This window comes from Carassius gibelio, chromosome A16, assembly GCF_023724105.1.
Source record: "Carassius gibelio isolate Cgi1373 ecotype wild population from Czech Republic chromosome A16, carGib1.2-hapl.c, whole genome shotgun sequence".
In the NCBI taxonomy this organism is placed as follows: domain Eukaryota; kingdom Metazoa; phylum Chordata; class Actinopteri; order Cypriniformes; family Cyprinidae; genus Carassius; species Carassius gibelio.
Genome location: NC_068386.1, coordinates 25753968 through 25775903, shown reverse-complemented (window position 1 = coordinate 25775903; position 21936 = coordinate 25753968). Strand labels below are relative to the sequence as shown.

The following is a 21936-nucleotide window of genomic DNA, read 5'->3' as shown; positions in this document are numbered from 1 at the left end:
TTTAACTTGAGAAAGTTATATTGACTCCATGTGAATTATATATTTGACAATATTTATATGAGATATTCTACATATTATGTTTGTGCATTGCACTGCACTGATTCTCCATAGTTTTTCTGTGTAAACATGCACTGCACGGACGTGTTTGACCGGGGTGATTGTGCAGCATCTTGCACATGAAGCAACAATGAAGTTAAAAGTTGTTCAACTTTAAAAACACATTTTGAGACCTTGTGTTTTATCCCCATTCCACTGCCCATGTTGTGCTTTTCATAACAAAACCCATTCTTATGTGACGGCATCTAACCCACTGTAGGTGAAAACCTCTGAACAGATTCACAGAGTCACCTAAAACTATTTCTCTGTTTCTTTCAGTTCTGCAAGCAGTTTTGTTCTCCATGATCCAAATATCTTGTTCTGGATGTGTTAACTAGACTGTGTGTGTTTTATTATGGGTTAGATATCTGAGAAATGTTATTGGGTGTACAACATTCAGTTTGGAGGAATGATAAACTATAGTTGTGTGTGTGTGTGTGTGTGTGTGTGTGTGAGCAGTGGGGAACTGAGAGAAGAGGAGGAGAAGTGAATAAGAGGAGTGGAGCAAAGGGGCTTTCTGGGGGTGTGACACAGTTACGCTGTAGTGCAGTGAAAGACGCCACTGTTTAAAACACACACACACACACACACACACACACACACACTCACACAGCCTCCAGAAATAGAGAGGGCAGAAAAACAGACAGAGGGAATGAGAGGCCTGGAGTGAAGTAATAAAGCAGAGATGAGGAAGGAAGGAAGAGATTTGCTGAGAGAGGAAATGGAAAGAAAAAGAGAAGACAGGAATGAGAAAGAAGAGCTAAAGAAAGACAGAGGCAGCAGTGAAAGGTCTTTCTGTGTGAAGTCAGCGAGCGAAGGGTGGGCTCTGCACTCGCTAAATAAACATTTACATTACTGTGTCAAAGGCCTAATCTCTTCACAATGGCCTTTCAGAAACAAAAGAGAGGACTCATCACAAATCGACTGAAAAAAATGTGATTTGATCACGTGATCTGAAAATATGTGATTGTTATAATGCAATGTTATCCTGGTTGTTAATTTGAAAAATGCATGTCATCATTTACTTACCGTTTATTCGTGTCAACACAAGTCTGTATGACTTTGTTCTGTGTAAACCCTGTTTCGCAGAAATTCACGACTCCTGTTTTTCATCAGAAGTCCTTGTTTGCTAGAGACACAAGCAGAACAAATCTCTGTGCAAACTGTCACATGATGAGGAATGACTTGTGGTAATGTGACATGTTTCATCATGCAACAATTTATGTAATGAAATGCAAAAAAAACAACAACAACTGTGCTTTATGAATGAGACTAGTTTTAATTAAATTATTAATTAAAAAGCATAGTAACAGTAGTTAAAAAAAAAAAATTGTTCACACCTGAGATTAGGATGAGTTTGTGTCTTCATCAGGTTTGTAGAAATGTAGCACTGCATCAGTGTCTCATCAGTGGATGCTCTGCAGTGAATGGGTGCCGTCAGAATGAGAGTCCAAACAGCTGATAAAAACATCACAATAATCCACAGCACTCCAGTCCATCAGTTAACATCTGGAGAAGACAAAAGCTGTGTGTTTAATCCATAATAACACGTCCTCCAGTGAAAAGCAGCCTGGTCTGAATCAGGAGAGAAATCTGCACAGATCAAACACCATTTACAGTCCAAAAACAAATATGTGGCTGGGTTTTGTTGTATCAATGGTTTGAAAACCTCTTGGATTCGTTTCTTACAAACAAACAGCTTTTGGCTTCAGATCCATTCACTGCAGAGGATCCAGTGCTGAGCAAGTGATGCACATCTCTCCAAAACTGATGAAGAAGAAACAAACTCATCTACATCACTGATGACCTGAGGGAGAGCACATTTACTGGAAATGTTCATTAATGATTGCACTATTCCTTTAAGTTGCTATTTGTGAAAAAAAGAGCAACATCAACATTTTGTTAAACATCTCTTTAAGTGTTGCATTGAGACATACAGGGTTTGTGTGACATGATGGTGAGTAAATGTCCGAATTTGTATTTTTGGGTGAACTAGTCCTTTAAGAACAGCTGAAAATGTCTATTTCATGTGACGTGTCCCTATCCAATCAGTGTCCTCATGCTGAAGGCATTGTTTTCAGATTGAAATACATTACAGATGCTGCATAATTCCTATGTTTTAAAGGGTTGGAGAGAGTTTCCTTTGTGGGGATTTAAATAATTTAGGCCATAATGCTGATATGGGACAATATATCAGGAATTTGGGAGGAAATGAGCTCAAATCTCAGCAGGGACTGAAACTGGACAGCTGTCCATCACCTGTGCAAACCAACCTCCACAAATGACTCGGTTGTGTTTCCATTGCACTTCATGAAATGTGTACCCAAATTATTTACTTTAAATAACACATTAGATAAACTTGAGTTTCTGAGTAATTGTTCTATTAGTTTGTAATAGATATTTCCCAGCCTTCAGCCATTTTCTCATGTTGTCTTCGAGGGAGGTCTATATCGTTCACATTTGTTCGTTTATAACTCTCAGTGTTTATTCTCTTCAGGTTGAGTTTGTAAAGGCCCACTGTTTTACAGCTGTTCTGCCCTTCCCTCCTCTCCTCTTTTCTTGTGCACTTTCTCCTACCTCAGACTAACCTTGTTTAACACAAACACACACACACACACACACACACACACACACATCCGCACAGGATTTACTGTGCATTACCTTTAAACACACAGACACAAACTCAGAGATGCATATCATAAACCACATATTAAAAGCACATGTTTGTTACATCATCACTTGGACACAAAGACAGAAGTGTATAGCTCACATTCTTTCTGTGCTGCACAAATGAACGCCACATGCTCAAACCCTCTCACATACTGTACACAAAGAAAACACGTGCAATCAAGTTAGTAGTGTTTGCTTGCTCAAGCATCCCTTTTACTATTAATATTGCTCTTATTTGTACTACCGCTCAAAGAACTCAGATTTGTTGTGTAACTTGTTGTGTTGTGTAACTTGTCCTGCACCATTTGCACATCTGATTGAACGTCAGATTTTGGGGCTCTTTTGACCTAAGCCAGTTATTAACCAACACTGAGCAATCTTCACAATGACCTGGGAACATCAACACCTCAGCATTAGCTGTGAGCTCTGTGCATATCATGCTATACATCTGAAGCTGTTTCAAATCATGTTGAGATTATTTTATGTCAGCATGTGTTGATCTCTTTGATTTACAATACAGGCAGCAGAATTTCATCATATAAATATCAGGATCTGCACCAAATTGCGTATTTTTGCTCAGTTTGAGCTGTTTTTTTCCTCAATATTCTCACTGTATCTGACTACTGTATGAGTCATAAAAGCCTGATGGATTAAATATGATACTAAGAAAAAATACATGCAAACCTGTTTTTATATTCTGTCTAAACTGCTAAAAATTGATTCTGATTCATTGAAAGTGACAGGCTTTAAAAGGTTAAAATCACACTGCAGGATTTAAACATTAAAAATGAGAATAAAAGTTGTGCTAAAGTTTAAAGAAACAGTGACCAGTACATGACCCAAGATATTTACATTAACCTATGCGTATATACATTTTTACCTAAAATCTTGAAGTCGATTGAAAAAGCTTCTGGATCTGTTATGCATCAACTGTCCTTTTGCAGACGCACATGGAGCAGCACACAACATTTCATCTGTGTCTGCTCAGGTGTTTTGAGTTTCTTGTGTGTGCTTGTTTCAGCATGCTGCTTTATTAAATGTGTTTACAACTGCTACCGACTACTTTTGTCAGCTGGACACAGAGTAATACAAAAGAATGAGGTATTCAGAGAGAAAGAGAACATATGCATGTGGAGAAAGTGTGTGTGTGTGTGTGTGTGTGTGGCAGCTGTTGTGTTGTTACTGTTCAGAACATGTGTGAGAAAATCTTGAGCTCTTGCCATGGATGCATCTGAGCCAGCCATACATTCATTTGTGTGTGTGTGTGTGTGTATACTGCTTTAGCTATACTAAGGACCACATGTCCTCACTTATATAGTAAAGAGATCATGATAACCTAATAATGAAGAAGACATTTGACTGGTCCTCACTAGTTTAAAAAGGCTAATAAATCTGCCAGAAGATGATTTTGATGTAAAGTTTAGAGGTAGGGTTTGTGTTAGCTGATAGAAAATATCAATAACCTGAAAGTCAGTGAAAGTCTATGCAATCTCCTCACTGAGATAGCAAAACAAACGTGTGTTTGTGTGTGTGTGTGTGTGTGTGTGTGTGTGTGTGTGTGTGCGTGTGTGTGTGTGTGTATGTGAGAGAGAGAGAGAGAGAGAGAGCACTACTCCCTGATTTCCCACTGAGCTTGCTTCTCCTGGTAATAAGATCCTATGGAGCTGTTCATTTGTGTGTGTGTGTGTGTGTGTGTGTGCAGATGCGGTCTGACCCGTGTGTGCCCCTCTTTGACAGTAGCTGTATTAACGAGGAAGTGAATGTGGCCTAAGGACAGGCAGTAAAGCACTAGCTCTCAGTCTCTCAGCTTGAGTTCCAGTAGATGCTCTGCTTCATTACAGGAGCTCTTCTGAACTCTTTGACTGGTGCTTTTCAGCTAGATATCAGCGCTGTGTCGCCCTTCAGCTCTCCTCGCTAGTAAAATCCTGCTTTGGGTTGATCTCACAAATCCTATTGACTGTATTTATTTGTTACTGCTCAGATTTATTTATTTATTTATTTATTATCTATAAATCTTTAACTTAATTAAGTTAACTTTTCTGTAGGCTTTCTTGAACGGCACAAAAATTTTACTAAATATCTTCACTGTTAATTTACTATTTTGAATGTTATTGTTTATTTATTTTCTAAATTTAATTTTACTTAAATGTAGTTTTTAGTTTATTTTAGTTATGGAATTTTGTTCCTTTGGAAACTAGCTACCAAGATGGCGGCGCGTCCACATGCAGCGGCTTCTCTCTGTCCCGACAGAACGGTGTTTTCATGTTTTTTGTCTTGTGAGTCGCAGTGTTTTTGCACGTCGTCATCTACCTGTCTGTAAGCACGTATACAGTCGCGAGTTTCTTCTCGATGTCGGCAGAACCGCATTTTTACAATTATTTCCAGACTGCGCTATTCAGTTCGATCAGTTGACGTGCTATCGAGCAGACAGAGCTCTCATCGCGGGAGGAAAAACCTGCGTCGGCGGGCTTTGTGTTTACATCAATGACGCGTGGTACCGCACTACTGTTGTGATCTGCAAACACTGCTCACCCCTGGTTCTATCTGCCGAGGGGAATATACTGCTATACTGCTCATTTCGGTGTACATTACCCCGTTCAACATCATCAGCAACAGGAACGACGCACTTAATGAACTGTACCAGCACATCAGTGAGCAGCAAACAGCATACCCCGATGCTTTTCTCATCATAGCTGGGGATTTCAACCATGCTGACCTAAAGAGTTTGTTTCCAAAAATACACCAACACATTAACTTTCCAACACGAGGTAATAACATTTTGGACTTTGTTTACACCACACAGAGAGGAGCTTACAAAGTCCTCCCCCTCCCCCACCTCGGAGCTTCAGTCCACATCACTGTTATGCTAATGCCTGCATACAGACCGCTCATTAAAGTCGCCAAACCAGTTCACAAACAGATTAAAGTGTGGCCAGAAAAATCATCAGAGGTTCTTCAACACTGCTTCAACAAAACTGACTGGGACATGTTTAAACAGGCTGCCACATGCAATAACACCACTGACCTCCAGGAGTACTCAGAGACTGTGACTGCCTACATCAACAAGTGTATTGATGATGTAACGGTCACAAAAACCATCATTGTCCGGGCCAACCAGAAGCCATGGATGACAGGGGAGGTCTACAGACTCCTGAAGATGCGTAACGCTGCCTTCAGAGCTGGAGATGAGGTGGGCCTGAGAACAGCCAGGGCCAACCTGTCCCGCAGCATCAGAGAGGCTAAGAGACAGCACTCCAGGAGGATAGCCCATCAATTCAGTGACAGCAGAGACACTAGGAACCTGTGGCAGGGGATACAGACCATTACGAACTACAAGCCCCCACCACGAACCTGTGACAACAACATCTCTCTGGTGAATGAGCTGAACACCTTCTTCACTCACTTTGAGCACCACTGCACAGAAGACTCCACCTCCTTCCGGCGACCAGGTGATGACACTGACCCCAGACAGAGTGAGAAGATCCTTCAGCAGGATCAATGCACGCAAAGCTCCGTGCCTGAGAGACTGAGAGGCAGCAGAACTCACTGATGTCTTCACAGACATTTTCAACAATTTTTTTTTTTTTTTTGTTTTTTTTTTTTGTGACATTCAGCCAAGTATGGTGACCCATACTCAGAATTTGTGCTCTGCATTTAACCCATCCGAAATGCACACACACAGAGCAGTGAACAAACACACACACACACTGTGAGCACACACCCAGAGCAGTGGGCAGCCATTTATGCTGCGGCGCTCGGGGAGCAGTTGGGGGTTCGATGCCTTGCTCAAGGGCACCTAAGTCATGGTATTGAAGGTGGAGAGAGAACTGTTCATGCACTACCCCCACCCACAATTCTGTCCGGCCCGAGACTAGAACCCACAACCCTTCGATTGGGAGTCCAACCATCTAACCATTAGGCCATGACTTCCACATTCCCACTTCCAACATCTCACTGAGTCAGGCTGTTGATCCCACATGTTTCAAATCTACCAACACCATTCCAGTTCCAAAGAAGCCATCTCCATCCTGCTTCAATGACTACCATCCTGTTTACTTACTCCCATTCTCATGAAGTGCTTTGAACAGCTAGTCATGCACCACATCAAGTCTGACCCCCCCCCCCCCCCCCCTCCCTGGACCCCTTCCAGTTTGCATATCGTTACAACCGGTCGACCAATGATGCCATCGCCACTGCCGTCCACTCAGCACTAACACACATCTGGACAAAAAGGACTCATATGTCAGAATGCTGTTCATAGACTTCAGTTCAGCATTCAACACAATCATCCCTCAACAGCTCATTTACAAATTGGTCCAGCTGGGGCTCAACACTTCGCTGTGCAACTGGCTGTTGGACTTTCTGACGGGAAGACCTCAGGCAGTACGGGTTGGCAGCAACACATCCAGCACCATCACGCAGAACACTGGGGCCCCCCAAGGATGTGTGCTGAGCCCCCTCCTCTTCACTCTGCTGACCCATGACTGCACACCGTCACACAGCTCCAACCTCTTCATCAAGTTTGCGGATGACACAACTGTGGTGGGTCTCATTAGCAACAAAGATGAGACAAACTACAGGAGCGAGGTAAGCCACCTGGCCGGATGGTGCAGTGACAACAATCTCTCTCTGAACTTGGAGAAGACAAAGGAGCTTGTTGTAGACTTCAGGAGAGCACACACTCAGCACGTTCCTCTGACCATCAATGGTGCGACTGTGGAGAGGGTGAGCAGCACCAAGTTCCTGGGTGTGCACATCACAGAGGACCTCTCCTGGACTGAAAACACAGCAGCACTGGCCAAGAAATCACAACAGCGTCTCTACTTCCTCCGCAAACTGAGGAGAGCCAGAGCCCCACCCCCCATCATGTAAACCTTCTACAGAGGCACCATCGAGAGCATCCTCTCAAGCTGCATCACTGTGTGGTATGGAGCCTGCAACGCGTCCTGCCGAAACACTCTGAAACGCATAGTGAGAGCACTGAGAAGATCATTGGTGTCTCTCTCCCCTCCCTCCAGCACATTTACAGAACCCGTCTCACTCGCAAAGCCCTCTACATCACAGGTGATCCCACCCACCCATCACACAGCTTCTTCAGTCTGCTGCCTGAAGGAGAGCTTCATCCACCAGGCTGTCAGAAAGGTGTACTCTCTCCCGAACTTGCCCCCCCCCCCCCCCCCCTCTTCTGAACTATGAACCCCTCCCCACTAATATACGATGGCATGCACCAGTCACTTTGTGCAACATTGGTCTGCTCACTACCTCATTCTCCATGGAACTGGCATCATTCCACTACCTCATAAGTCAGTTAAATAAAATAACTGCTCTTGAGCCCTGTACCACTTTAATCAGACTTAATGAGCTTTTGTTTTTGCACTAAAAAAACTTTTATCTGCACTGTTGTTCACTTCACTGATTTGCACTCTATCTGCCATTTGCCTTGCACTGCTTTATTTAACTTTATTTTTAATTTTATTATATGTCTTTTTTTTACATTCCTTTATTGTATAGTTGTATATTTGATCTAGATTTTTAGGCTTTAATGTTAATGTTATCTGTGTGCACCGGGGGGTCTGAGAGTAACACAGTTTCGATTCTCTGTATGTATGTACTGTACATGTGGAAGAATTGACAATAAAGCAGACTTGACTTGACTTGATAAACACATTTTAGTTTTAATTATTGTCTACTCTTTATATATTTGTTCTTAACAATCATAAATTCTAATGTTTTTAAACCATTCAGGAGATTTCAAAAACTTTATTTCGATAGCCCATTCTTCTAACTATAAGTAACTTTGTAACTACATGTCAACTACATGTCTGCTAACTCTCAGAGTGGACTGTTAGGGTAGGTCTAGGGTTAGTATTAATTTACAGTAAGTTGACAAAGAAAGTTAGAAGTTAGAAGATATTAAGCAGATAATCTACTAATACTCTACTAACTGCTAGTTGACATGTAGTTGGAAAGTAACTTGATGTTAGTAGAATGTCTAAAGTGGACTATCGAAATAATGTGTAACCCAATGTTTATACTGTAAATATTCGTCACCATCGATGCAGCCTAATTAAACGTATGCATCTTAGCATTGTAAAATTTTGCCATAAGCACCCAAACCACAAATGGATTCAAGTAAATCAGCGAACACAAGAATGAGCACTAAACCTCTAGAATAAACAGAGCAGAATTTTTCCTGAGCAAACACACTCAGACGTGTTGTAAATATTTAGGGCTGGTTTGTGGAGAGCCGCAGTGTGTTTGCTGTGCATTAATGAGTCATTAATGACGGTGTGTGTGGTGGTCTGTGAGATGTAATGACTCCTCGATGACCCTGTGACTCTTTCATTTCACCCCCATTACTGTGACATCTCTCTGCTTCATCTCTCCCTCTGTGGGAGCTTCCTATCATGGTCAAGACAGGAAGAGGAAAAAGCAAGAGAAAATAAGCAGTGTTTCATGATGTCATTGGCATCGAGAAGCAACACGTGGAAGATCTTGAGCATCTGCTCCAAACATAGCTGTGGTCTGTGCTCTTGAAGCTGATATAGGTCTGATTTATGATGCCATATGTTTCTATCCTGATGTCCCGTTCTATCTGCGGTTTGGGGATTGCAAGGAATTTATTGATTCTGGTAACATTTCCACTTAACCATTCTGGTTTCTTTACACCGTAAAGCCTCTCATGTCACATAATAGTCTGAAATTGAAATTTCTAAAACCGTTTATTGAACCTGTAGAGAGAGAGAGAGAGATGCATGTGTTTTTGTTTTGTATTATATTTGATGCATCAACAGTTGCAGTTTTATTCAGAGGACCAAACTGAGAAATAAATATGCAATTCGCTGCAGATGCTGATATTTATGTGGCCAAGTAAGATGAGATGAGATGTAAATGATGCAAACACATAATGCAGTGATTGAGAGCTGAAGAACTCAAGGCTCCTCAGAATATGTGAGATGTGAAGATCATTCCTCCGCTGAGGAACAGTGAAAGTAAAGCTTCTGGAAACAAACGCTCCTCAAAAGATCCTGAGGATCAGATTTGAGACTCTAAAACATGATTGATGGAGAATCAAGTAAAGCTGAGCTGCTCCAGTCCAGAAAGAGTTCATCTGGAGATATTACTGACCTTATTCTGACCTTTACTTTATGAAAGTCAGTAAAGCTGGAAGTTTGTACAGTTAGACCTTTTAATTGATAAAAAAAGTAAATCAATCAGACGACAGAAGCCATGGAGTAGATTGTGTGTGAAACAGGTTTAACAGCAAAGTTCTGATCATGTTGATCATTTAGAGACATTAGAAATGTGTATATCAAATGATACACAGTAACTTTATAGAGTAAAAGGTTCTGGAAATAATTTAGAAGAAAGAATGGAAATCTATTAATTCTTTCAAGCTTGTCATTTTTATCCTGAAAAACTTCCCTTTTTTTTTTTTTTAGTTTAAAAACGGGAACATTTTCTGAAAAACTGAAAAATTCCCAACACTAGTTTTTCATTCCTTTAAAACGTGTGTCACTTTGAGTCGTCTTCTTAGGGCTCTTGTCTTGTTCTGACTCTTGGCCTCTGCCTGTCTCTCCCTCTGGAGATTTATCTGAGTGTTTCCAGGTTCACCATTATTTCCATATGGTAGCTAATGTTTCACTCTCTGTCACAGGCCAACCCAAAGCATAAACACACACACACACACACACACACTGTCATGCTTGTCGAAGTGAGATACTATAACTCTCTCTCTCTCTCTCTCTCTGTAGGCATGTCCAGGTGCTCCAGTAAGCTCCAGGGCTGAGCAGTGTGCAGCGTTCAACCATCAAGAGTTTATGGGCCGCGTGTATGACTGGGAGCCTTTCACAGAAGGTTAGAAACGGAAATTGAAGGGGTGTTCATGGAAAAAAGAAGCAATAACAGAGGTGTGGTGGAATATTACCCTGTTACTTACCCCTCTGCCATTGTGGAGCAGCATTTGGAGTTTATTGTCTAATAATTGAGTGTACTCGACATCTACTCTCATAACATTTCCCATTGACCTCTTTTCACTTAGTTTTTCATGATCAGACTGCATGCGTTAGTTTGCAATTTGTTTTTATCTGTTTATTAAACATATGAACCTATTCCAAAAGATAGTGTGCTGTGTATTTAGACAACTTTTTATGGCACCGAACTTTACACTACAGTTTAAAAGTTTGGGGTTGGTAACATTTTTTGATGTGTTTAGAGAAGTCTCGTCTGCTCACCGAGGCTGTATTTATTTAATCAAAAATACAGTAAATATAGTAAAAAAAAGTTTTATTTTAAAACAGCTTTTTTTTATGTGAATCTCTGTTAAATGTAATGTATTTCTGTGATGCTCTGCTGTATTTTCAGCATCATTCCTCCAGTCTTCAGTGTCACATGATCTTCAGAAATCAGAATAATATGCAGTTTTTTTAGAACTTTGAACATAATTTATTTTAAATAGACATATTCAAAATGTCTTTACTGTCACTTTTGATAAATTTAATGCATCCTTTCTGAATAAAAGTATGAATTTCTTCCCAAAGAGGAAACCCCAAACATTTAGAAGGTCGTGTAGCTGTGCTTCAGACACAAAGTCTGTCCCAATAATGCCTTTTTCTTTTTTGTTTTATTACAAAAGCAGTCTTGTGGTTTGCATAAAAAAACTAAACAGAAAAAAAGAATGTTCCAAGATGGTTTGGAAGTTGAGAAAAATGTTGATTAAATATCAACTATTTGCATTTTTATTCCATATTATAAAAAATAAATAATTTAATTATGTTGGATGAATATTTTCAGCTATGTTCAACAAGTCATGCCATTTCCTTCACAATCAGCGTAGAAAATGTGAAAAATGTGCACGGATTCCTTTTAGACCGGCACGGCCTTAAATGGTTAGTGATTCTAAGAAAGCTCAGAGCTGCAGATAAGCAAGAGTAAAGGCGTTTTTGAGAGGCTGTAAATGACCTGAGCCATAAGAAGACAAAAGTAGATGTAGAATGAATGAAGAGAGGAGGAGGGTGACCGCAGGGGTCATGGGTATTACTGTACAAGCAAAGACTCTTCGTGACAGAAGAGGATACAGAAACAGAAGTTAAAGAGAAACACAGAGTTAAAAAACAGGAATGTGTGACGGGCCGTTATAAAAGTCACTGAGATGGAGCACACGTACCAGACCACCACTATAAATCAAGAATACAGAGAGACGAGGGAAAGGAAAAGAGGGACTTATAGTGGGGAAATCGGATGAGGGGGGCGGAGTCAGAGAGGACAGAGGTTAGGGAGTCATAGCAACCGAATGAAAAATGCTGCTGTTCGGGATGGATGGATGGATGGATGGGATGAAAGGGTCTATGAATGAGAAGAGAAAGACTTGACCGGAGGAAGAAAGGCCTGAATAGTAAGTGAGAGGCTTGAAAAAGGGGGAAGTGAGGACAGACGTAACCAAAGTGACACCCAATCTACTGTTGAGGGGAGGAAGCCGTCTGGCCTACAACAGATATACCCCTCTCTGACAGATGGCCATAGACACGACCACAAATCTTCAGGACAGGACCTTAAATCTTCACTTTAGATGTCTGACATCTTTAATACTAAGTACAAAATCTCGATTCTTGAGTTTCAAACCTTAAATTTACATTCTTAATTACTGAGCAGGAGATCTACAGTAGAATCATGTTTAGAGTGTGGAACCTGCAATTTTGAAGTTAGCCTTGAATTTTAAATACTGAGTTTGGACACTTGAATCTCGAACTGAAAACCCTCATCTTGAGTTTAAAATCTTGATTGCTCAGTTTAAAACTTCAAATCTTGAGTGTAGAACCTTCCATTTAGAAAAGAGAATGCTGAACGAATATATAGACACTTGAATATTGAATTTACAATCCAGAGTTTAATCTTGAGTTTAGAATCTTGAATCTTTACTCCTCAGTTTAAAATCTTGAGTCTTAAGCATAGAACCTTGAATTTGGAATAGTGAATAAAATACTGTGTTTAGACACTTGAATGTTAAATCTTGAGTTTAGAAATTTATATTTAGTAATCTTGATTTTGGGTTTAGAATAATCAATATTGAGTTTAGACACTTGAATCTTGAATTTACGATATTGAATCTTGAGTTTAAAATCTTGAGTTTAGAAACTTAAATCTTGAGTGAAGAACCTAAAATGTAGAATTTAGAATACCGGGTTTAGACACTTGAATATCTAAGTTTAAAACATAAATTTTGTTTAAAATCTTGGATTTTAAATACTGATTGTAGAATATTTAGATTTTTTTGAATCTTTAAATCTTTACAGAACCTTGAATTTTGAATTGTGAATAGACACTTGACAGTTTAGAATCCTGATTTTATATTTAGAATCATCAATACTAAGTTTAGACACTTGAACCTTGAGTTTAAAATCTTGAGATTAGAATCTTAAATCTTGAGTGTAGGACCTAAAATTTTGAATTTAGAATTTAGAATACCGGATTTAGACACTTGAATATCTACTATAATATATAGAATTTTAAATACTGAGTAGAAATACTGAGTAGAATCATGACTCTTCAGTTTAGAATCTTAAATCTTGAGTTTATATTCTTGATTTTTGAGTTTAGAACATTGAATCATAAGATTTGAGGTTTAAAACTTTAGTTAAGATTACTTTAGTTTAGTTTAGTTTAGTTAAGGTTACTTCAGTTTAGTTTAGTTCAGTTGAGGTTACCTTAGATACATTTAGTTTAGTTTTTAGTTTAGTTAAGTTGAGGTTACTTCAGTTTAATTTAGTTTAGTTGAGGTTACTTTAGATACGTTTAGTTTAGTTAAGTTGAGGTTACTTTATTTTAGTTTTTAGTTTAGTTTAGTTGAGGTTACTTTAGTTTTTAGTTTAGTTAAGTTGAGGTTAATTTAGTTTAGTTTAGTTTAGTGAAGGACTTCAGTCTTGTCTTTAGATTCTTCAGTTAGAACCTCGAGTCTTGAGTCTTGAGTTTAGATCACTGAATCCTGTTTGAAGTTTTTTTTTTTTTTTTTTTTTGATGAACTGCTGCTAATGTGTTGTTGAAGCTGACATATTGTTTGTGTCTATAGGAGTGGATCTTTTATCACTGAGCTTTTTCTCTTCAAGGTTCTGATTGTATTTATGATCTCCCTCCTGCTCCGAGTCTTATCCAGTAAATCATTTCAGATTTACAGAATGAGAAAGAATTGAGTATTGATTGCATGTTATCACTCCAAACCTTATTTATAATGCATAGGGTGCCAGATTGTTTCAATAAGAAAGTGAAATGATATACAGTACAGTGCAGATATAAGGTTTGGCACATTTTGTTTTTGTGTACATGACTGGAGAGTGTTTGCTTTGAACTGCAGATGTAGTGTTTGTTATAGTGTCATTAAACTGATAGTGATTTATTCATTTAGCAAATACTTTTATCCAAAGTGACTTATAAAGAAGGAATGCCTGAGCACAAGTGATTCACTCTGAAGAGATCGTGTAGCATGGCGAGGGCCAATACACCCTTCCTAATGGCTTGGGAGAGCACAAGCTAGAACAGAGATGTAGGTGTGACAGTGAAACAGTGTTTTACGGTTTAAGGGTAAGTGTGTCAATAGGTGTGAGTCAAATGCATGCCCTAAAGCTGTAACATTTTTTAGCAGGTCGAGTGCATTATTGCACAGGGATCAGAATCAGACATAGTTCTGTATCGGACAGGGCTAAGCAGGGGTCAGTTGAGTATGGGACAGTGCAGATATCCTACAGGGTTCAGGATCAGGAAGAGTTCACTGCAAGAATTCAGTTACACTGTAATGAAAGAGACTTGGCGCTCATTCACCCCTCTGTTTATATTTGCTTCTAAATCTGCTTTTATGTAGAAATGAAATGAAAACAAAAGCCCTCAGGGGTATTCAGGCCATGAGCAGTTGCGAAAGAGGCCTCGGTGTGACAAGGCGACACTGGGACTGTGTGTGTTTTGCTGGTGGAGGAGGTATTAAAATGTGCTCCGACTTATTAGGAGTAAAAGGGTTGTAGGTTCCAGCAGCTATGTGAGCTATTGTTGGACAGGGCTCTGGGGGTTTGGCTGTATGGTGAGCATGCTTTTGTTTCGTCGTCCCTGAGAGATCATTTTCTGGCTGGCTCTACGCTAAAGATCATTATGTGATCGTGTGTGTGTGCAGTAATTGTTACTGCATGGTGCTGCTGTGCAGTTCTGTGTATAATTTGGCTTGTTCTCAGTGTGCTAGAGGGTTTTTAAAGGACTTTTTTTTTAAAAGTTCATTGAAAATGTTAATTTGCTTGCCCTTGTGTTGTTCCAAACCCATCTGATGTTTGAGGAACAGACCAAGATTTTGTTATTCACAGAAAATGGTGAACAGACCAAAAAGTAATTTATTTTAAATCTCTTTGGCACGTTCAAAAAAGAGTTCTTGAGAGGAATCGCCAATACAGAAACAAAATTATTACAGTATTATACTGAATCAGTTGTCAGAACCAATTTGACTGATTCTTTCACAAAACTGATGAATCTGCTTCACTGGAGGGGAGCTTGTTAGTTAGTAGCAACTTAAATTTCAGTTTGTTCCAAACTGAAGAGTATCAGATTACCTAAGAAGAAGACTTCATACATTAATTGACCACTTTTTGTCTTCTGAATCATCCGTTGATTATGTATTGTATTGCCTTTTTTTATTGCTCATATAAATGAAATTCTGATGCTTGTAATGTAAATCAATTAGATGTTTTTTTTACAGTATAGCAAATGCTTACATAAAATGATAGAAATATCAGACATTCTTATGTTTACTTGACAAAAAGACGTGAAGCAAGAGCTGAAGCCGGACATTTGTGCAATTAGACTAAAAGTCCTTTTACTTTAAAACAAAAAGTCTAAACTATCAGTCAGGCAACAGAAGGCATGGAGCAGATTGTGTGACAGGTTTAACAGCAAAGTTTTGATCATGTTGAGGCCTTCAATTAACCCTTTAAACCTACTGTATCATATTTAGTGCATAACGTCTTCAGAATTTCTTTTTTCTTCCATAAAAGACAGAAAGTTCTGTGGGTTTGGAGCAAAATAAAGGTGAATATTTTTCCTATGGGAGCTTGATGGAGAGATTGAGGGAGATCCAAGAGAACGAGGAGGAAGAGAGCGTGCATGAACAGAGAAACTGAACTCCTCTCTCGCTCGTTTAGTTCTCGCTAAACATTCCCTCCTTTCGTTTTCCTTGCATTGGTCCAAATCTTTTACTATTGTATCTGTCCGCTGCCAAAGTCTCTCCACCCAGCTCAGAGAGTATTAGAGAGCGGGATGTGATGGATCAACGTGGAAGACTGGGACAGGGCTGGGACACGGACACAATACTGTAAACAGAGTTTCAGAGGAGTTGGGAAGGACATGTGTTTGGGAGGGATGGAGACACAGCTGTGTTTGTGAGAGAGACGTGTGGGCAATGATCAGAAAAACACTAACCTGCTCTGAAAACATCAGTCCTTTGTGACACACTCATGCAAATATGCATTTTATGCAAATGTTGAGGATGCATTTTATTCCCATAAAACCTGTGCAGGAGGTGCTTTCCAGGAATATTGCACACTTTGGTGTCGAGTTACACTTTTATTTTTCTGTCTTTAAAGGAACAAATCCCTTGCTGAATTGACAAGCTATGAAAAACAATTCAGAGACAATTATGAGGAAAAAAGCTCCAGATTGTGAGATTTAAAAAAGAAACTTTAATTTTTTTTTTTTCACATTATGGCTGAAACAAGCTTCGGAGAAATGTACAGTATGTTCGCATCTGACTTCATTTTTGGAGTGTTAAGCACCTTTTTTACTGAGCAAATGTAGTTTCAAGCACTATTTTATACTCTATTTGTAGATAGTGTAAGCACACTTTGAACAATATGGTGCCCACAGCACAGTGTGCCAGATTTTGAACTTTCATTTCAAGCGTTGCAGATCAACATCAAAAGCCATATTCTCTGTTTCTGCTGCTGAGAGCCAAGACATTCTTTTACATACAATTGAATAAAAAAATGTGAAACAATTGCCCTTATTTTTAAGTTTGACAGTATGTTTAGTTTATCATAAATGCTTGTCAGCACATTCAGGAGTAACACTTTCAAAGACCATAAGTAACTGAGATTACATCTAAAGTCCTCCATAAGTGTGTCAAAAAAGCATTATAAAGTTCTCTTTTTAAAACCGTACTAAAGGGCAGCTCTTTTTCATGCTGCGTGGCATTATTGGAAATGTTTGCAAGATGTCTACGGGTCGAAAGAATGTTTTGTGAGTTTTTCAGTAAGCAGTAAGCTAGTATTTCATTCGGAGCGGGGCTGGAGTGTGTCATCTGTCTGAGATCTTAATACTACTGACTCTGTAAAGAGCAAACAACCTGTTATATCTGCATCCTGCAAGGTGTGTGTGTGTGTGTGTGTGTGTGTGTGTGTGTGTGTGTGTGTGTGTGTGTGTGTTTCTGATGAAATCTCCTTTGATCAGTAAATCTGGGCTCGTCTTTGCCTAAGCTCTGCCCACTCTGTCGGCTTTTACATCCAGAATGTCTGAAAATGTGTCGGTTTGGTTTTGCAGTGAGGTGGGCCAGGATTCACTGGAGAACACACACATCTGGCTCAGCCAGTTTCAATACATTTACTTGATTTGATTTAATAAGGGAATCATTAAGAAACAAGCTTGTTAAAGTAACATTTTGGACATATATTAAACACTACTGGTCTAAGGTTTGGAATAATTATTTATTTATTTATTTATGTTTTACATGTCAACAAGAAAATACAGCGGAGCATCACAGAAATAAATTACACTTTAACACAGATTCACACAGAAAACAGCTGTTTTAAATTATAATAAGTTTTCACATTTTTACTGTATTTTTCATCAAATAAGTGCAGTCTTGGTGAGCGTAAGGGACTTTTTTCATAGTTTTTTCATTTTATTGACCACATTTATACATTTTTACATGCATTATTTAAGTGAAAAGTAAATAATTTGTTAAATGTTTGGAATAACAGTGTAATTTTAGTATAACTATTATTAATTAATTAAATAATTTGTTTTCATTTTTTAACTTTCTGAGTTTTAGTAATTAAATTTTTATTTATTTTATTTATATGTCTGTATATTTTAACTTTAATTGAAACACACACACACATAGTTTTAACTACAATAACCTTGCACTTAATCCATATTTCACAAGCACATTTTAGATATAACATTTATTGTTGCATAAGTTCAAATGGAGCAGACTTGTTTTGAAGTGTGTGGATCGTTTTCAGGCTCTCGCTCTTCTTCTGACATTCCAGCTCTTTCTTTTGGTCTGTCTGTATATCCCTCTTTCCCTGAACAGATTCCTCTCTCATCCTGTGCTGTTCTTTCTTTCTCTCGTCATCCCTCGTTCTTCCTGTGTGTCTCTCTGAGTTTGTTTAGAGACAGAGATAGTGGGGAAGTATATTTAGTCTGAATAGACCCACTGTCTGCGTACCAGAGAGAGAGAGAGCAAGAAAAAGAGAGGAGACAATTCTTACAGTTGTTATGTATTCTTGCTTTTGCCCTCCTTTAAGATTAACCTTTTTGTTCATTATTTTTATAACTTTAATTGACTCTCTGTCTCTCTCTCTCTCTTTCTGTCAGTCTCTCTCTCTCTCTCTCGTTCTCTTCCTCTCTCTCTCTCTTTCTCTCTCTCTCTCTCTCTCTCTCTCTCTCTCTCTCTCTCTCTCTCTACCATTGTCTCCGTTATAATCTCTCAAAGATAACTGATGCAATGGGAAAAGACGGGCTTGGAATCTCTTGCTCTTTTGTCAGTTTCCGCTGATTCTGATGGACAGAGAGAAAGAGAATCTCTCGTAGTCTGACCTTTGACTGACCAGATAAAGTCTGCTACACATGACAACATTTCCTGGAAGAACCGCCGACTTAGACAAGAAGAGAGCTGATCTGACTGACATGTGAAGTGACCAACCACAGTTTGTTTTGTTCTTAGGGGCAGGGTTATTTAAAAAAAAAAAAAAAATTCAATTTTTTTTTTATTTATTTTATTTACTTTTATTTGTGTATATATTTTTTATTTTAGTATTTTGCATGTGTCATAGTATTTATTCATATTTTGTATAAACATTTTTTTTTTTGATTTTGTAATTTGGTTACGTTAGATTTATTCATTTATTTAGAATTATTTATGTGCTACTGTAGTGTATATATATATATATATATATATATATATATATATATATATATATATATATATATATATATCCAAAAACAACAAGTAATTTCTCTCAGAAAATGCTCCAGCAAACTATGTGAAATTTACAGCTTTTTCAAAGATTTGATGTAGCCAGCTAAATTTGTTAAGTTCAGTAAAAAGCTTTTCACAGAATCAGCCCGACAGACTGAATAAAACCCTGTGTGCTCTTACTGCAGGACGTCAGCCAATCAGATTAGAGCTTGCCAGATCATGAAAGTGCTCTTTGTGTGCTTCAGATGAACAGACCGTAGTCCAGCTGAGACTGAAAATAGACAGAAAGACCAGAGAGCAAAAAACTTGGATGTACCGATAAGCAGATGTTCTAAATATGTAACTATATTTTTACATTTTCTAGAGAGACTGTGAGTTGTTCTAGCATGAATGTGCTGGTGCATTCTGGGCCATGGTTAGCTGATATCCACAGTGTTCCCACAGTCGCAGGAAGCCAGGGGGTATCAGGGAATTTATAACCGTGATTTCCAGGAAAACAGATAAAGTCCTAAACGGCAATTATCAAGTGTGTGTTGTATCTGTGCTAGTAATAATGAGTGCTTCCTGTGTGTTTTGATCATGACATTGATTGGCTGTAATTAATAGCTCAGGACTGTGTTGTGTTTGTGAGAGAGCGAGCGAAACGGCTCGCATCCGCACCAGAGGGATCTCACGAGGTTCACAAAGAGGACAACGTACAACAGATAAAACAGGCCTTTTCAGAAAGGGTTTCATTCATGAGGGCAGAAGGATCGTTTCTGATCATGTGTTTATGATGTTTATCGCACTCTTCATGGAACTGTGGATTTCCGTGTGATGAATGTACAGTAATGTGAGATGGCACTGAGTGATGTGGAGTGTTTTCTGTGGCAGTGGGTCTGGAGCAGCAGTGTGAGCTGACCTGTCGACCGGTCGGGTATCGCTTCTACGTGCGGCAGGCGGAGAGGGTACGAGATGGAACGCCCTGCGCAAATAACACACCCAACCATGTGTGTGTGGGAGGACGCTGTCTGGTGAGAAAACAACTAGGCTGACATGCACCAATATGATAACATCATCAAGTCTAAATCTGTGAGGACAGCATTCTAGAATCTGGCAGCTCCATGTTTAACTGTAATGGTAATGAAGTCATCGTTTCCTCTGTGTGTGTGTGTGTGTGTGTGTGTGTGTGTGTGTGTCAGAGCGAGGGCTGTGACGGTGTGTTGGGCTCAGGATTGGTTCGGGATCGCTGTGGTGTGTGCGGCGGAGGAGAAAGCACCTGTGAGAGGGTCACGGGAAGTTTCCAGAACACCAGTGTCCCGCTGGGCTACCACAAAATCCTGAACATCCCCCCCGGAGCCACGGCCATCAACATCACTGAGAGACGAGCCAGTCCCAACTATCTGGGTACAAACTCTGTGTGTGTGTGTGTGTGTGTGTGTGTGTGTGTGTGTCTGGTTTGGAATTATTTTCTGCAGTTTTCTTCTTGAGGAAGCCGCTTCATTAAATGAAATGCTAAATAATGTCTTAATCAAAATGTGTAACTGGATAAAACTTAAAGGGTTAAGCTGCGGGTCAGAAAAGGTCATTAGCTCTGTGTTAAATGGAAACCTGAAAAATGATTAATTATGCCAACTTTATAGTGGGAAACAGCTTCATCTAATTTCATAAATTTTTTATGTATTTTTCATTTAAAGCAAATGCATGAATTGTATTTATTAAAGATTATTTATTATAAAGGCCATACTTAATCGAGCAGGAGCAGAGTCTAGTCTTCCTAGCAGACAACGTGGGTCTGAGGACCGTCGTTTTTAGGAGACTTCAGCTTCAGCGAGAGTCCTGATGCTGCGGCAGGCCCCTCCGGGGGAGAGCGGTGTACACCGTATTGCACGGTGCCCGTCTCTCCTCAGTGCCCCCAGGAGATCGATCTGCCAACCCTGCCGGTGTTCCAGGGTGCAGCGGTCTCCGGCTAGCGCTTCTCTCAGTTACCGCCTGAAAACGTAGCGTGCTAAGAGGCTTGCGACCTCCTGGGAGGTTTTCAGAACAGCTAGTGTGTCACGATCGATCAAAAATATGCACTTATCGCCATCCTTCTTCATCTGAAGTTCCTGAGGTTTGCTTTTGGGAACAAAAGCCCACCAATACAGATCTTCCAATGGCCTTGCACTCTCACCCCACACTTTCACGACTCAACCACATTGACGATTGGTTGATATTAGCTCAATCAGAGCAGATGACGGTTCGGCATCAAGGTGTCATTCTTGCTCACATGAAAGAGCTGGGGTTAAGACTTAACGCCAAGAAAAGTGTGCTTTCTCCAGTACAGAGAACCATTTATCTGGGCGTGGTGTGGGATTCGACCATGATGCAGGCACGTATGTCACCTGCTCGGATCGAGTCTATCCTCACTGCAGTCACGAGAGTGAGAGAAAGCCGATCACTCACTATCAAGAAGTCTCTGAGATTGCTGGGTCTGATGGCAGCTGCGTCCAACGTGAATACTATTGGCCTGCTGTACATGAGACCCCTACAGTGGTGGCTCAGGACCAAGGGATTCTCCCTGAGGGGAAACCCACTTTGCATGCTAAATGTCACACGGCGGTGCCTACGTGCCTTGGATATGTGGAGAAAACCTTGGTTCTTGTCTCAGAGCCTGGTGCTGGGAGCTTCTTGTCGCCATGTAATGCTAGCGACAGACACATTTCTCACCGGCTGGGGTGCGGTCATGAGTGGCCACCCTGCCCGCGGTCTGTGAAGTGGCCACCATCCGACATGGCATTTCATCTGCCTGAGGATGCTGGCTGTGATTTGAGCACTACATTACTTTCTCCGAGACCTAAGAGGTCACCGTGTGTTGCTGCGCACCGACAACACAGCAGTGGTCTCTTACATCAACCACCAAGGAGATCTGCGCTCACGCTGTTTATACAAACTAGCGTACCAGATCCTTGTGTGGTCCCAGCGTG

The 21936-nt window shown here is 39.9% G+C and overlaps 1 protein-coding gene across 1 annotated transcript in view; it reads left to right on the top strand.

Moving 5' to 3' along the window:
- The window catches only part of LOC128030923 (ADAMTS-like protein 4), a 51219-nt gene that overhangs the window by 12943 nt on the left and 16340 nt on the right, over positions 1-21936 (top strand). The window contains exons 5-7 of the mRNA XM_052619013.1: positions 10521-10623; positions 19865-20004; positions 20173-20377. Coding sequence (XP_052474973.1) covers positions 10521-10623; positions 19865-20004; positions 20173-20377 — 448 coding nt within the window. The remainder of the gene's footprint in view (positions 1-10520; positions 10624-19864; positions 20005-20172; positions 20378-21936) is intronic.